The sequence below is a fragment of the Micromys minutus genome, assembly GCF_963924665.1.
Source record: "Micromys minutus genome assembly, chromosome: 12".
Taxonomy (NCBI): Eukaryota; Metazoa; Chordata; class Mammalia; order Rodentia; family Muridae; genus Micromys; species Micromys minutus.
Window position 1 is genome coordinate 56,492,694 of NC_137981.1, and position 13,692 is coordinate 56,506,385.

At 44.5% G+C, this 13,692-nt stretch overlaps 1 protein-coding gene across 1 annotated transcript; it reads left to right on the forward strand.

Annotated features, from left to right (window-relative positions):
- Positions 1 to 1,470: 1,470 nt before the first annotated feature.
- On the forward strand, positions 1,471 to 8,702 carry LOC308427822 (L-threonine 3-dehydrogenase, mitochondrial; the record flags this gene model as incomplete). The annotated part of the gene is made up of 8 exons (XM_080926052.1): positions 1,471 to 1,654; positions 3,769 to 3,811; positions 4,395 to 4,465; positions 5,296 to 5,445; positions 5,546 to 5,718; positions 6,962 to 7,052; positions 7,402 to 7,671; positions 8,563 to 8,702. 8 exons carry the CDS (start codon positions 1,471 to 1,473, stop codon positions 8,700 to 8,702), a joined length of 1,122 nt encoding a protein of 373 aa, XP_080782178.1.
- Between the last annotated feature and the right edge of the window lie 4,990 nt (positions 8,703 to 13,692).

Genomic DNA, 13,692 nt, shown 5'->3' on the forward strand with positions numbered 1-13,692 from the left:
TCCAACAGCATCCCCCTGAGAGTGGTTAAGGAGAGTCTCAGATGTCCCCTGTATTCTGAGTATTGGGGCCAACACTGGCTGCCTCTTATCTGAGCGGTAAAGCCAGGGACGTGCCCATGACCAAAAGGCTCGTCCAGATCCCCTGATGGGCCATCTGGGGTGAAGGGCCTCAGCTGTTCTGCAGAGCCTCACCACCTGGAGTTTTAACTGCCTGAACTTTTCATACTTTAAAAAAAAATGCCCCTCCCATGACTCATAAGGTAACCTTGCCTACAGCCATGAAACATTATTTAGGGGTATCTCAACCTGTATTCTTTGGTCAAAGACACTCACATTTGGAGGGAAACAGTTTCATCATTGCGGAACAAAAGGTCCTTATTCAAGGCACTTTTTAAACCCATTTATGGGAACACGAGGTAAGTGGGTTGGAGCAAAGCAGAGAAATATCTTTGTTATGTTTTGGATACAACCTGATGACGGTGTTAGTTTTAGAATTGGTGGGAGTTAGTGTCTGCTAAGTTACCACATTCTGAAAAGATTCACCTGATAAGTCACAATAGGCTGGACACAGTGGTGAGCAACAGGTGGCCATTTCAGAGACCAGTGATAACCCAAGGAGGATGTAAATATTTCAATTCTCCACAGTTACCTGTTCTAAGTGGTCAGCCATCTTTGTAGTCTGTAACTTAGGTGTGTCTGTCCTGCCCCAGCCTCCCTTTTTCTCCTGGGAGCTTTGAGTTCACAGTGTGGACACAAGTCCTGCGTGTATGAACCTCTTAACTTCCTGAGACAAGGGCTCCACGGTCTGCTGGTGAAGGAAGGAGGAGAAGGGAAGTCTTTGCACATTCGTGGTCTTGGAAGTACTTGGAAAATGGCTTTTCAAAATGAGCCTCCCGAAGGATGTGGGAGTCAGACAAAGGCTGTTCACAGCTTACTAAATATTGCTAGGCCTTTTTCTTTTAGCCATCTGCTTCCCTAGTCTACTTCATTGCAAACGTGACATCTGAAGAGTAAGCACAGATCAACAATGCTCAGCTACTTAGTCTGGGGCCTGCTTACCCCTCCATATGGTAGGTGTGCACAGGTTGATAGCAACTGTAGTCAAGATTGCAAGCTCTCAACAGATCTGGTGACTGGTTTCCTTTGTTTTTTGGGCAGGTTTGTTGTTGTTTGGTGCTTGTTGGTTAGGCTTTATTGACCTCCACTGTGGGTTTGCATCTGGCTTGGTTTCAATTAGGCTTTGTGTGAACTTTTATCCTTTTGTCTCTGAACCTGACTCAAAGCAGGCGCATGACTGACCTCCTATAGGAAAGTTAGCGGTTAAGTCTGATGCATTCCTGAATCACAAAAGAAAGTGCTGACCCTGAACTGTCATGAGTGTGATTTCAGGGGTAGCTTCTTTCCAGGGCCAAATGGATGTAAAGTTAGTAATGGACTCCACCCTTCCTTGCTCCCAGGGTATCAGAACAGATGCTGCTCCTCGGGATGCTGAAACAGGTGGTCAGCAGGACAGCACAGAGCAAAGCCTCTAGCTGCCAGAAGCTTGTCTTGCCCTTGCAGTTTCTGGGCAGCTCCCAGCATCGAATCCCAGCAGATGCCAACTTCCACTCCACCTCCTTCTCGGAAGCAGAACCTCCTCGGATCTTGATCACAGGTTGGTTTCTCTCCTCCTCGTTTGTGGGGCGAGCCCTGCTTTCTTTGGGGTGACAGGGAGTGTGCTTCACTATATCAGAGCAGTCTATGATGAACACCAGAGCTGGATTTAATGGTCCCACTGCAAAACGGGTCTCGGAATGAGGCATGCCATCATCAAATACTTTCCGTTGGCGTGGTCCCCTTTTATGATTGGGAACAGCCTCTTTTGAAAAGTCTTGGGCTTGGATTCAAAGAGATTGTTCTTTTAGGGTATGAGATTTTTCAGAAGGATTATTAACACTGTAGACAGGGAGACAGCAGCATAGCAGGGGCTTTAAGGAAAGCTCGGGAATAAACAGCATAATGGGAGAGTCTTCCTCCATGTCTCAGGGGATGGGAAGGATTCTGTCCTGGGTAGTTGACGATAACCCAGAGTATGTGCCTGCAGCTGAGATGTCTCTTATTTACCTATGAAGATGAGGAAGGCAGGAATCCAGAAGAATAAGTTACTTTAGTCCTAAAACCCAATTACTGTAGTTTTGTTAGCATCCAAGGGTCTTGATGGGGTTAGTTTTCTCATCTAGTTAAAGAATTTAAAGTCAGGAAAATTCTCATGCCAGACAGAAGCAGCAGCTGAGACAGGCATTTGTTGGGGGTGAGAAGACACATAGGTCGGGCACGCAGAGAAAAGGACTCCCTGCAAAATAGGCGGAGAACAGGAGGGGGACTTGAAGCCAAAACTCTAGTCTCTTAGGCAGAGGGCTGGAGATTTCAAAGGCTCTAAAGAGTTTTCTTCCCTAATTTGGAGTTGGCGAATTTAAAGAAAGACAGACTGGCCCACAACTGTTGTGTGGCCATGTCCTGAGCTGGCCGCGAACTTGTTGAGTGATCCATCTTCAAGGGCCCTATTGGTGGAAGAAAAGCCCACAAGGCTTTTATTTTAAACTGCTGGGCTTTTGTCTGGGGTCAGGAAGGCGAGGAAGAAGCCAGACAGCTTGAAAATTCACCATCTTTGTTACCTGCTCATAACCTCTCTCCCTATCTGTCTGCATACCAGGGAGCCTGTCTAACACCCAGTCTCCCAGGTTTGGGAATTAACAGTTAAACTAAAATGGAGGATCGAACAAAATGGCGTGGTTCTTCCATCTTTAGCTTCCCTTACTCGTTCATAACTGCTGCCTATGTTTGCTTTCCCTGAAATAGTCTTGTTTTCTGAATGGACTCAGGGGCCACGTAGCTGCCCTGGAACTTGGTTTCCTTCTGCATTACACATAATGGTCAGGGCAGCAAAGCCGAATTAACAGCAAGGGTAACAGTTCTGGAACACATCTTTCTCGTAGGCACATCTTTCCTTGGCCAGAGTCGCCAGCCTAAGGTCAGAATCGCCCATCATACTCTCTCACATTGTTACTGCACTTTGGCACGCTAGAAATACAAGAGGATTAAGCCCTGGCGGAGCTTCTGGTTCTCAGTGCTTGGCTCATCACCTCTTCACTACAGTCCCATGATGTCACTGACAAGGTGCTTCCAAGCAGCCCAAGACAACCACTCATTTGATTGACACATTGTTTCTCCCTCCCCTGCCATGTTTTCCACCGGGGAGGCCTCCCTAGGCCTCTGGGTTTCAGTCTCGTGTTGACTGACAGGAGGTCTCGCTGCTCTCCATCTTCTTGCCATGCAGCTGTCTTGCCTAAATTTTACAGCTGTCCTCACTGATTTTATTTCATTTCTGAGGTAGGATCTGTCCCAAGCTGGCCTTGAACTCATGAGATCACCTTCCTCTGCATCCCAAGCGCTGGGATCTAAGGGTGTGTACTACCACACCAGCATGTCCCTTGTCCTTTTGTTAAATGTTTTCTTGCACTCTCCTCTTTGGAGCTGAGCCCAGCATAAATGTTACTTTCTTGCGTCCTTGCTTCCCTCTTCCTCTTGGGCACCTCCAAAACTCTCACCTGCATTGATTCCAGTCCACCATGGGCAGTGGCTACCCTATGCTCTGAGTGTACAGCAGTACTGCATCAGCTCGATCCCCCACCCTCGATTCAACTCATTCAGACAGGGGGAGTCATATTCCACTGTTCTGCTCAGGACAGATTCGAATTCTGGTCTCACCCTGTTTTCTTCTTCACCCAGGGGGTCTTGGCCAGCTGGGAGTAGGACTTGCTAACCTCTTGAGGTAAGAGTTTCAAAACCAAGTTCTTAAAGGTGTACAGTTGTCTCTGTAAACACTGGCTATCTTTTTTTTTTTTTTTTTTTTTTTTTTTTTTTTTTTTAACCTCTGGCCCCACCTAACTAGCTTCATAAAACACATTTCATTCTGCCTCCTGGGCACAAAACCAGCTCTTTGCTCTTGGTCCTGACTTGGGTACCGGGAGAGTCATCACCCCCAATGAACCACTTACCCTTAATGAACCCCTTACTCTTCCGTTGTTTGGAGCAAAGGACAGGGGCCAGTGCTTATAGGAGTTGGAAGGGAATACTCTGGGGTTAAGGATGGCAGGGTGAGAGGGTGAAGCAGAGGAGGTGCCAAGGACATGGAGATGGCATTGGTGACAGTACAGTAAGGGGGGGGGAGACAGAAGCACAGAACAGGCTATGAGAAGAAAAGGTGCGAGCCCAGGGAGGCGAATCGGAGGGGCATGTGACAGTGGTACCGAGGAAGGCCCAGAAGTTGCAGTGTCTGTTGGAAACAGTTACCAAAGAATTGCATCCTTGACACTGCTGACATGTTGGGGGCGGTGGCATTTCTTTCCCTACAGGAAACGATTTGGGAAGGACAACGTGATTCTATCAGACATAAGGAAGCCCCCTGCTCATGTCTTCCATAGTGGTAAGACATAGATGGCCTTTGATGTTTTACTGTGAAAACTACTGTCAGAGGGGAAGCTCACGGAGGAGTCCACACGCAACCCAAAGAGGGACTTGAGCGTGGTTCTGGCTTAAAAGTGTGTTTTCAGTGTTGCTGTTCAAATGCCAAGGAGTAGAAGTGTTCTGTGGAGCCTGAAGTTTGGAATAATCTATTTTGATATTACTTAAAACAATCTTTGGACTAAAATTTCTGATTTCCATTGTTTGAGTTTTTGGCTGGCTGACTTAAAGAGCCCATAAATTAAGTTATTTGATGAGGAAAGGAGCTTGAAGAATACAGAGAGGGGAGATGGCTCCCTGGTTAAGAGCTCTTTCAGAGGACCCGAGTTCAGTTACCAGCACTCACGTCAAGTGGGCCCCAACCACCTGTAACTCCAGCTCTAGAGGGTTCAAGAATCTCTTTAAGGCTCCACGGGTACATGTACTCACAAGAACTCACCACCAATAACTTCAGCATCTTCTTCTGGTCCCTATGGGCACGTGGATATGCACACACCACCACCACCACCAATACCACCACCACCACCACCAACACCAACAACAACAGCAAAGAGTTCCAAGAAAGCAGACATGGGAGATGGAGCACAGCTGTTTGTTAACCCAGTGCTCAGCAGGCTAGCACAGAAGGACCCATACAGTTCCTATCCAGCCTAGGCTACCTAACCAGGTTCTGCTCCAGTAAGGTTGGGGAGGGAGGGTGAGAGAAAATGAGAATGAGATCTCAAGTCAGTGTCAGGGGACCAGGGAGTCCATTTAGCTCTGCATGTAGCCTTTGTCACTCTGTGATCACAGGCCCGTTTGTTTATGCCAACATCTTGGATCACAAGAGCCTTCGTGAGATCGTGGTGAACCACCGTATCAGCTGGCTGTTTCACTACAGTGCCCTGCTGAGCGCCGTGGGAGAGGCAAATGTGTCCTTGGCCAGAGATGTGAATATAACTGGTGAGCAGCTGGCTCTGGCCCAATGGGGCCAGTTTTTTTTGCCCCCAGCTCTTGGTAAGAAGTTTTATTTTCAGATTTTCAAAGTGTTTGTTTGTTTCAGGACTGCACAACATTCTAGATGTTGCAGCTGAATACAATGTGAGACTGTTCGTGCCCAGCACGATCGGAGCCTTTGGACCTACCTCTCCTCGAAACCCTGCGCCAGATCTCTGTATTCAAAGGCCTAGGACCATCTATGGGGTATCCAAGGTCCACATGGAGCTCATGGGGGAAGTAAGCATTTCTTGGCAAGATTGTCCAGTGTTCAGGACCAGATGATTCTAAGTGTCCGGCCCCATACTTTCTGCCTCAGACACTTTCTGCTTCATTCTCAGGGAAACATTTGCACCCCAGAGATGCTTAATTTGCTGGTGTGTTTGTCAGGTGTAGGCCACTTGTAAGGCACTGAAGAACAGCTTAGCTGTAGGTTGCCCCTTGTCCATAGCCGTGGGAGTAATACACAGAACTTTTGGATACTCTGGCCTCAAAACTGCTCCTGTCTGTGCTTGCTGCCTGCTTCGTTTGTAAGGCTCTTGACACTGGGGTTACTGGTGGGAGTGTTAAAACTTTCTGTATGAGAGAGAGACAGAGAGGGGATGGGTCGGAGGGAGAGAATAAAGGTGGGGAACAAACAAGAAGTTGGGTGTCTTTCTCAATCCCCCTCTACCTTAAATTTTGAGACAGGGAACCTGGAATAAGTAGGCTAAGCTTACAGGCATTGAGCCTTTGGGACCCTGTCTCACTTTGTTAGTGCTGGATTACAGCCACATGCTGTGTCCTGCTTTCTTAAGTGGGTTCTAGAGACTCTAACTCTGTTCTTCACCGAGTCATCTCTCCAGACCAGGAGCTACTGTGGAAAACTTCATCCATGCTCTTACTCTGTCTTTACGGTACACTATAGTCAGTGCCTGTTCCTTTAAGCAGTGGACATCAAACTCCATTCATTGAAGCAAACCTGTAGTACTCACGGCAGGGAGCAGGAGCGCCACCTGCAGGCTGCTCTATCGTTTACAGGGTTGATTTAACACTCAGATGGTGATTCTTAGAAGATTAAAACAAAAAAACAAAAAAACAAACAAAAAAAACCAAATAAACAAAGAAAAAAAAAACCCTGAGTGTTATTAAACAAAAGTGAGAAACATAGAAATTCTGAAAATCCCATTTCCTTTCTTTTAAAAAATTGTGTTTGTGCAGGTTATGTGTGTATATTCACACACAGATGTGCCACAGCATGTGTGTGGAGGTCAGAGGTCAACTATGAAGTCTCTTTCCACCTTTATGTTGGTTCTGAGGCTCCAACTCAAGTCACCAGGCTGTGTGGCAAGTGCCTTTATCCACTGAGCCATCCTTTGCTTATTCTTTTGAGGAACCGTTTAGTTTAACTACATGTGATGATATTTTAGGAAAAAGTTGTTTTTTGTTTTATCTGATCTGCAAGGTTGTTATTGTTTCTCTAGTCGGCTTTCTTTTCTCCTAGTACTATTATTGCCGGTATGGGTTAGATTTCCGGTGCCTGAGATATCCTGGAATCATTTCTGCAGATTCCCAGCCTGGCGGAGGAACAACTGGTAAGTGCAATCTTCAGTCTCCTTCATCTTTAATTTCTCTTGTTTCAGGGAGACCCTGCTTAGTCCAGAAACTGGCTGCCTTAGTTTCCATGTATTTCAAGAGAGATGGCCAAGTAGGGAGTGTTTTTAATCTCCCTGGACCCCAAAGTGCAGTAACTGAAAATTTTCTCATTTATTTGTGTATAACAGTAAATCTTGATGTAGCCCATCCATTCAGAGCTTTTTTGGGAACTTAGCATTTTTAATATTCTAAAGAGGTTCTGTATTAAGAGCACTGAAGAACTGGCATCTCAGTTCTGACCCTTCTCTCTCCTGTTGAGAAAATCCACGGGCCAGGGTTCTCTTTTAGATTACGCAGTCGAGATTTTCCACGCTGCAGCGAAGAACGGCACATTTGAATGCAACCTCGAGGCCAGCACCAGGCTCCCGATGATGTACATCAGTGACTGCCTCAGGGCCACACTGGAAGTCATGGAAGCTCCTGCGGAGAACCTGTCCATGAGGACCTACAACATCAGTGCCATGAGCTTCACCCCCGAAGAGCTGGCCCAGGCGCTCCGCAAGCACGCGCCTGACTTCCAGATCACCTACTGTGTAGACCCCCTCCGACAGGCTATAGGTGGGTCCACATGCCAGTCCACTCTAGCTCAAAATAGGGTTCGTGAGTACACATGGCACCCCATTAGGGAGGCTTTAAGGCTGAGGAGCTGCGGTGGTTCATCCACAAATGCTTCCGTGTGGAAAACGGGTCCTTGGGCTAAAGGTTCCAGCTCAGGAAACAGTCCGGCCTCATTTTACCATTACCTATGGTCCAGAACACTCTTCTGGACATAAGAATGTCCTCATTTAAAACTCTGTGAGGTTTTACTAACATGAAAACCCAGTGCAGGTGCCCAGCGAAAGGGAAAGAATCAGCTCAGGACCCAGAACCAAGTTCTCAGCAGAAAGGAGATTTATTTGCTCTAGAAGGACAGAGACAGGAGATAGAGGATGAGGGAGAAGGTGAAGGGAACAAGAGAGAGGAGAGAAAATGAGCAAGAGAGGTGGGTAAAGGGTGTTTTCCACAGAGGACAAAAAAGGACTGCCTCTGGATAGAGAGGAGACAGACATGGCACATTGGAAAATGGTGGTTTATAAAGGTAAAATGGGAAACTCCATATTAGGATGAGGTATTTAATTTTAAATTAGGTGAGCCAAAGGTGGCTTTTGATTGCTGAACTTCTGAACTTTGATAGCTGGACCTTGGTAATCAGCCTCAAGAGGAGGAGGTGACCAAACAAGGGAATAGGTCTTGGTGGCTAGCTTTAGGAATGTAGGGAGAAGCAAAGCCTGTGAGCCATGCTAACCAGATCAGAGTCCCTCCCTTCACCCAGTGTCTGCGGAAGAGTGTGTACTAGTTCTACTCCAGTCAAAGACAAGCTTCCCTCTCTGCCTTCACATAAAATCCATCCAAGCATTCACAAATCCAGAGCCCGGATAATCCAATGTTCTCTCCTGTGTCTTTTCCCAGCGGAGAGCTGGCCCATGATTCTAGATGACAGCAATGCTCGGAAGGACTGGGGCTGGAAGCATGACTTTGACCTTCCAGAACTGGTGGCTACCATGCTCAACTTCCACGGAGTCAGCACCAGAGTTGCCCAAGTGAACTGAAAGAAGAGGAGCAGGCCCCCTGTCCTCACAGTGCAGGGGACTTGGGACATGGCAGACTCTAAGTTGGAGAACCAGACTGGATTCTAGCTGCTCACATGGAACTGCTGGGTGGGGTTGGAGTTCCCTTACACATTGCCTTTTTTGTGTGCCTAGATTGGTCTAAGCAGATATGCCAGAGAAATGAAGTCCTACAAGGTGGTGGCTATCTCTCAGAACTTGCAACATTTGTATTTAATTAAAATCAATTTAAGCGTCACTCCCAAGACTTATTCTCTTGACCAGAGACCAAAGATTACTTTACATGTTTAGGTTTTTCAGAGATGTTCTTTATGTTCAAGACTTGGATACTTCAAAAAACGATCACTTGCAACTTTTTACATAGGATTTATCTAGGTGATTAAGAGTATGAAAGATGAAGTTCATAAAGGGAAAGGGGCTCTAATGGATCCTGATTCCAGTTAGGGGCTGCTAGAAAGCTCAGTGATGTTTATGGGACTTTCATTCCCTGACCCAGTGACACAGAAACCCAGAGAGATTGTTTGAAGATGCAAGTTTCTGGGCTTCACCCCTTCAGACTGACTGAGGACTAAGCTGTGACTCAGTCCTCTTAGGGTCCGAGCACAGTTTCTATCGCTCCTGTGATAGTGAACTCATGGGTTGCTCAAACCCTGGTGGGTGCATCTGACTACCTCCAGAAACCAGCAAGGGGAACTTCAGTTCCACTGCTATATTAAATAAACAGCTGTGCTTCCGCTCTGGGTTAGTGATGCTAAATTGTTATGCATTTATGTTTTAAACTCCTAGGAAGAGACAGGAGTATTTTTTCTTTTAGTTGTAACTAGAATTGAATCTTTTTCTTTTTAAACAAGAGAACTTTTAGGTAGCAGAGTCTTAACAGCTCCCACAGTATAACTTACCTCTCACACATTTGGTAGAATTAAGCTTACATTGTGGATTTTGTTCCCTAAAACCCCCTTGAAAATAGATTTATTGACAGCTTATATACCATAAAAAATTTGAGTTGGGGGTCTGGAGAAGAGGCTCAGCACTTAGGAATACTTGCTGCTCTTATAAAGAACCTGAGTTCATGGAATGGAGAGATGGCTCAGTGGTTCAGAACAATGACTGCTCTTCCAGAGGTCCTTAGTTCAAATCCCAGCAACCACATAATGGATCACAACCATCTGTAATGGGATCTAATGCCCTCTTCTGGTGTGTCTGAAGAGAGCTACAGTGTACTTATATATAATAAATAAATAAACCTTAAAAAAAAATCCCAGGCAGTAGTACATTTTAAAGAACATGAGTTCAGTTCCCAGCATCCAATTGGCAGCTTATAACCTTCTGTAGTTCCAGTCCCAGAGGACCTGACACTCTTTTCTGATCTCTGTAAGCACTAGTACATACCTACATATACATGATACATACATTTTACATACAGGTCAAAACTCATACATGTAAAAATAAATAAAACTTAAATTTTATGTTTTTCAGTATGTTGCAGTCTTGATAACAGAGAAACCCACATGCAAGTTCCCTTCCTCTGAAGCAGCTACTATCTTCCTGTGTCTCTGGATGAGGGGGTGGGGGGAGGGATGGTTAGTAGGGGTTCTGAATATCTCACGTGAGTGGAAAGTAGTCAGTAGAGAAGGACCTTGGATTTGTTAACCTGTTAGACATGAAAGTTTCATAAATGTGGCCCAAAATTCAAGTTCACATTTCATATTAAAGCAACTTTCAGAGTCACCTAACAGGTTAAGAGCAAATGGTCATGGATGGATAGGAAGACGTAAGTTTGAAGTTCATGTGTGATTTTAGAAATCTATGAAAAGTTTGTCTCTCCTTCTGTGGGTAGCCATGGCATGGTTACAATTGTGTGAGTATGTGTGATGCTCAGGGCTTATGCACAGCAGACAAGTGTTCTACCACCAAGACACATCTCCAGCCCCTCTGTTTGCCTAAAGGCTCTAAAGTCCATCATTGGCTGGTTGTACAGAAATTTAACAGGCCCCATTATTACAGACACACATTTGGATTTACAGCCCTTAACTGTCATAAACAAAGCTGTAAGAAAACTGGCTTAAAAAATGCATGCAGCTTCTATTGTCTTAAAGGACTCATGTCTCTTTCTGGAACTTGAAGGACACAGCTTTTACACTCATCCAACTAACTCTAAGCCCTTTAAGGGATGATGCCCCTTTTTGTTCTATCATGATAAGCTTACTAAGAGAATTTGGAGAACTTACCTAAAACGAACCGCTCATACCAAGAGCTTTTCATGCTGTGTAGACTGCGTGTTTATTTTATTTTTTCAAAAAAATATTTATTACTTGTTTTGTTTTTGTTTTTGGCTGTTTGTTTGAGACAGTGTTTCTCTGTGTTTCCCTGGCTGTCCTGAAACTCTCTGTGTAGACTATGCTGATCTTTAAGTTAGCAATCTGCGTGCCTCTACCTCCCGAGTGCTGGGTTTTAAGCTGTGCTCCTCCTTAGTGTGTTCACAGCTCAGACACGGATTCAGGAGCGAACTATTATTTCCAGTGCCTTATTTTACTACTACTAGGATATAGATTCATGGTTTACATTCTAATGCACATTAAGAAAGCAAAGTCATTCTGAAGTTTCTAATTTTGAAGCTCAATGTGAACAGAGTAGCAAAGCCAAGACAGAGAGAACAAGCACAGCAGAGAAACGCTCTCACCTCTGCCCCCAAATCAAAAAAAAAAAAAAAAAAAAAAAAAAAAAAAAAAAAAAAGGTGCTAGGTTGATAACGTGAGTAAGAGAAGTAAGAAGGAGCAGGAGTGAAAGATGTAACAGGAAGGAAGACTGCTCCTGACACTTCTTAGAAAGTGCAGTTACCATTCATAAATGCACCTAACTGTCCAGGAGCCTCTCCCATTGACTCCTATCTGCAGGCATCGCGAAATCAGGACCATAGCTGTGGACAGCGCTATCCCACTTCCGGCCCTTCCGGGTCGGACTTCTCCAACATTTTCTACCATTCAAAACTTGTTTTGTGTGGTCCTGACTATATAGGTCTCTGAAGTGTCCATGTCTATCAAATGTTTACTGATCGTACACCACGAAGAGATCTATCGTAAGCGAATCTTTTGTATACATATAATTTCCCCATAGATAGATTGAAGATTTATGTACTCATGAGATGATATACTTGTTGATTTTTACATAAAGCAGTAAATCTTGGCTGAATGTTTGATACTGCAGGATATACAGCACCTTAGATATACTTTTCAGAGTTAGTCAATGTACTGGTTTTTATAATTAAGACTAAGAATTCCTCCCCACATAAATAAGTAGTTAGCAGAAGTATATACTTGTGGTGGTTTGAATGAGAATGGTCCTCATAGGCTCTGATGTTCCAATGCTTGCTCCCCACTTGCTGGGACTAGTTGGGAAGAATTAGGAGATATAACCTCAGAGGAGGTGTGTGACTGTGATCGGATGTGTCAGTCAGGGTTTCTATTGCTGTGATGAAACACCAAGACTGACAGGCAAGTTGAGGAAGAAAGGGTTTATTCAGCTCACACTTCCACATCGCTCGTGGTTCATCACCAAAGGATCTCAGGACAGGAACCTGGAGGCAGCTGATGCAGAGGCCGTAGGGGAACTGGTACTGGCTTGGTTTGGTAATGAACACTGATGCAGAAGTGTAATCAGTCCATATGTTCTGTGACTTTGCAGAACCCTGACTAATACAGTGGGCTATAAGGATTCAAAGACTGGTGCCATTCCTAATATGCTCTCTGTTCCCTGTTCGCTGTCTGAGATGTGAGCTTTCAGCTGCTGCTTGCTGCCATGCTGCCCCACCATGATGGACTCTTACTCCCCGAAACTGTAAGCCCCAATAAACCCTTCCCTCTAAGTTGTCTTGGTCATAGTGCTTTAGCATAGCAATAAAAAATTAACTAATCCAGGAACATTTCAGAAATTGTTGGAAATTCTATCTTAATCCTAAGCCAAAGTTCAACAAACATCTTTATTTTTTCTAAATGAAATTCAAAGAGGAATTTGAAAAAAATAAACATCTTAAAACAATTAAATTCAAAGATATTCTAATATGGCATTATACAGGCATGATTATAGGAAGTGTAATTATAAGTATATAAGTAATATTATGTTATATATTATAATTATCTAGGCATGATGGTAGGGAGACAAGTAGAGAGGTTTTTTTCCCCTATAATTAAACGATTATGTTTCTGTAATAGCAGAAAAACATTGTATGGCTGAAATATGCGGAAACACCTGATGTTAGGTAGCCTCAGTCTGAGCCATGTTTCCGGCAGTATTTGCAAGCCCATTGTGTGTGGCTATGTTCCTTGAACGCAGTGCTTCTGGTGTGTTGGAGGTAGATGGCTGTGTGCCAACAAGTCTGTTCCTGTGCTGTTCTTCATTGAATGACACATAAATCTTTGTTTATTCTTTTTCTGTCTATTGCAATTAGCTAATAGGTTTTTTTTTTCCTATTAAGACAAAGTCTTACTATGTATCCTAGCTGGCCCAACCTTTCTATACTATGTCAGCTTCCTGGATGCTGGCAATATTGTTTCTAAATGCTCTCTTTGTCTACTTTTAATTCAAATCAATTAAGAGTCATGTGTCTATTAGGAAAAGCAAGCCTCTGGTATCTTAGACAAAGTTACATTGTGACTACTATAACTCTTTTGTGATTTGTTCTTGACAAGTAGAGTGAAAGATGTGAGTTCACAGGGTGGTGGTGGTGTTAGTGAGGTGCATACCTTTAATCACAGCTGTTGGGAGGCAGAGGCAGGCAGCTCTCTGGGTGAGGCCAGCTTGAACTAGACTGAGTTCCAGAACAGCCAGGGCTACACACAGAAACACTGTCTTGAAAAACAAAAAAGCCATCTCTGGAGAGAATTAACACATTAGATTATAAGGTCTCTCATTTTAATGGAACTCTATTCTGACTGGCCTTAGAGATTACAGAGGCAATGCCTCCATGAGATCCAGC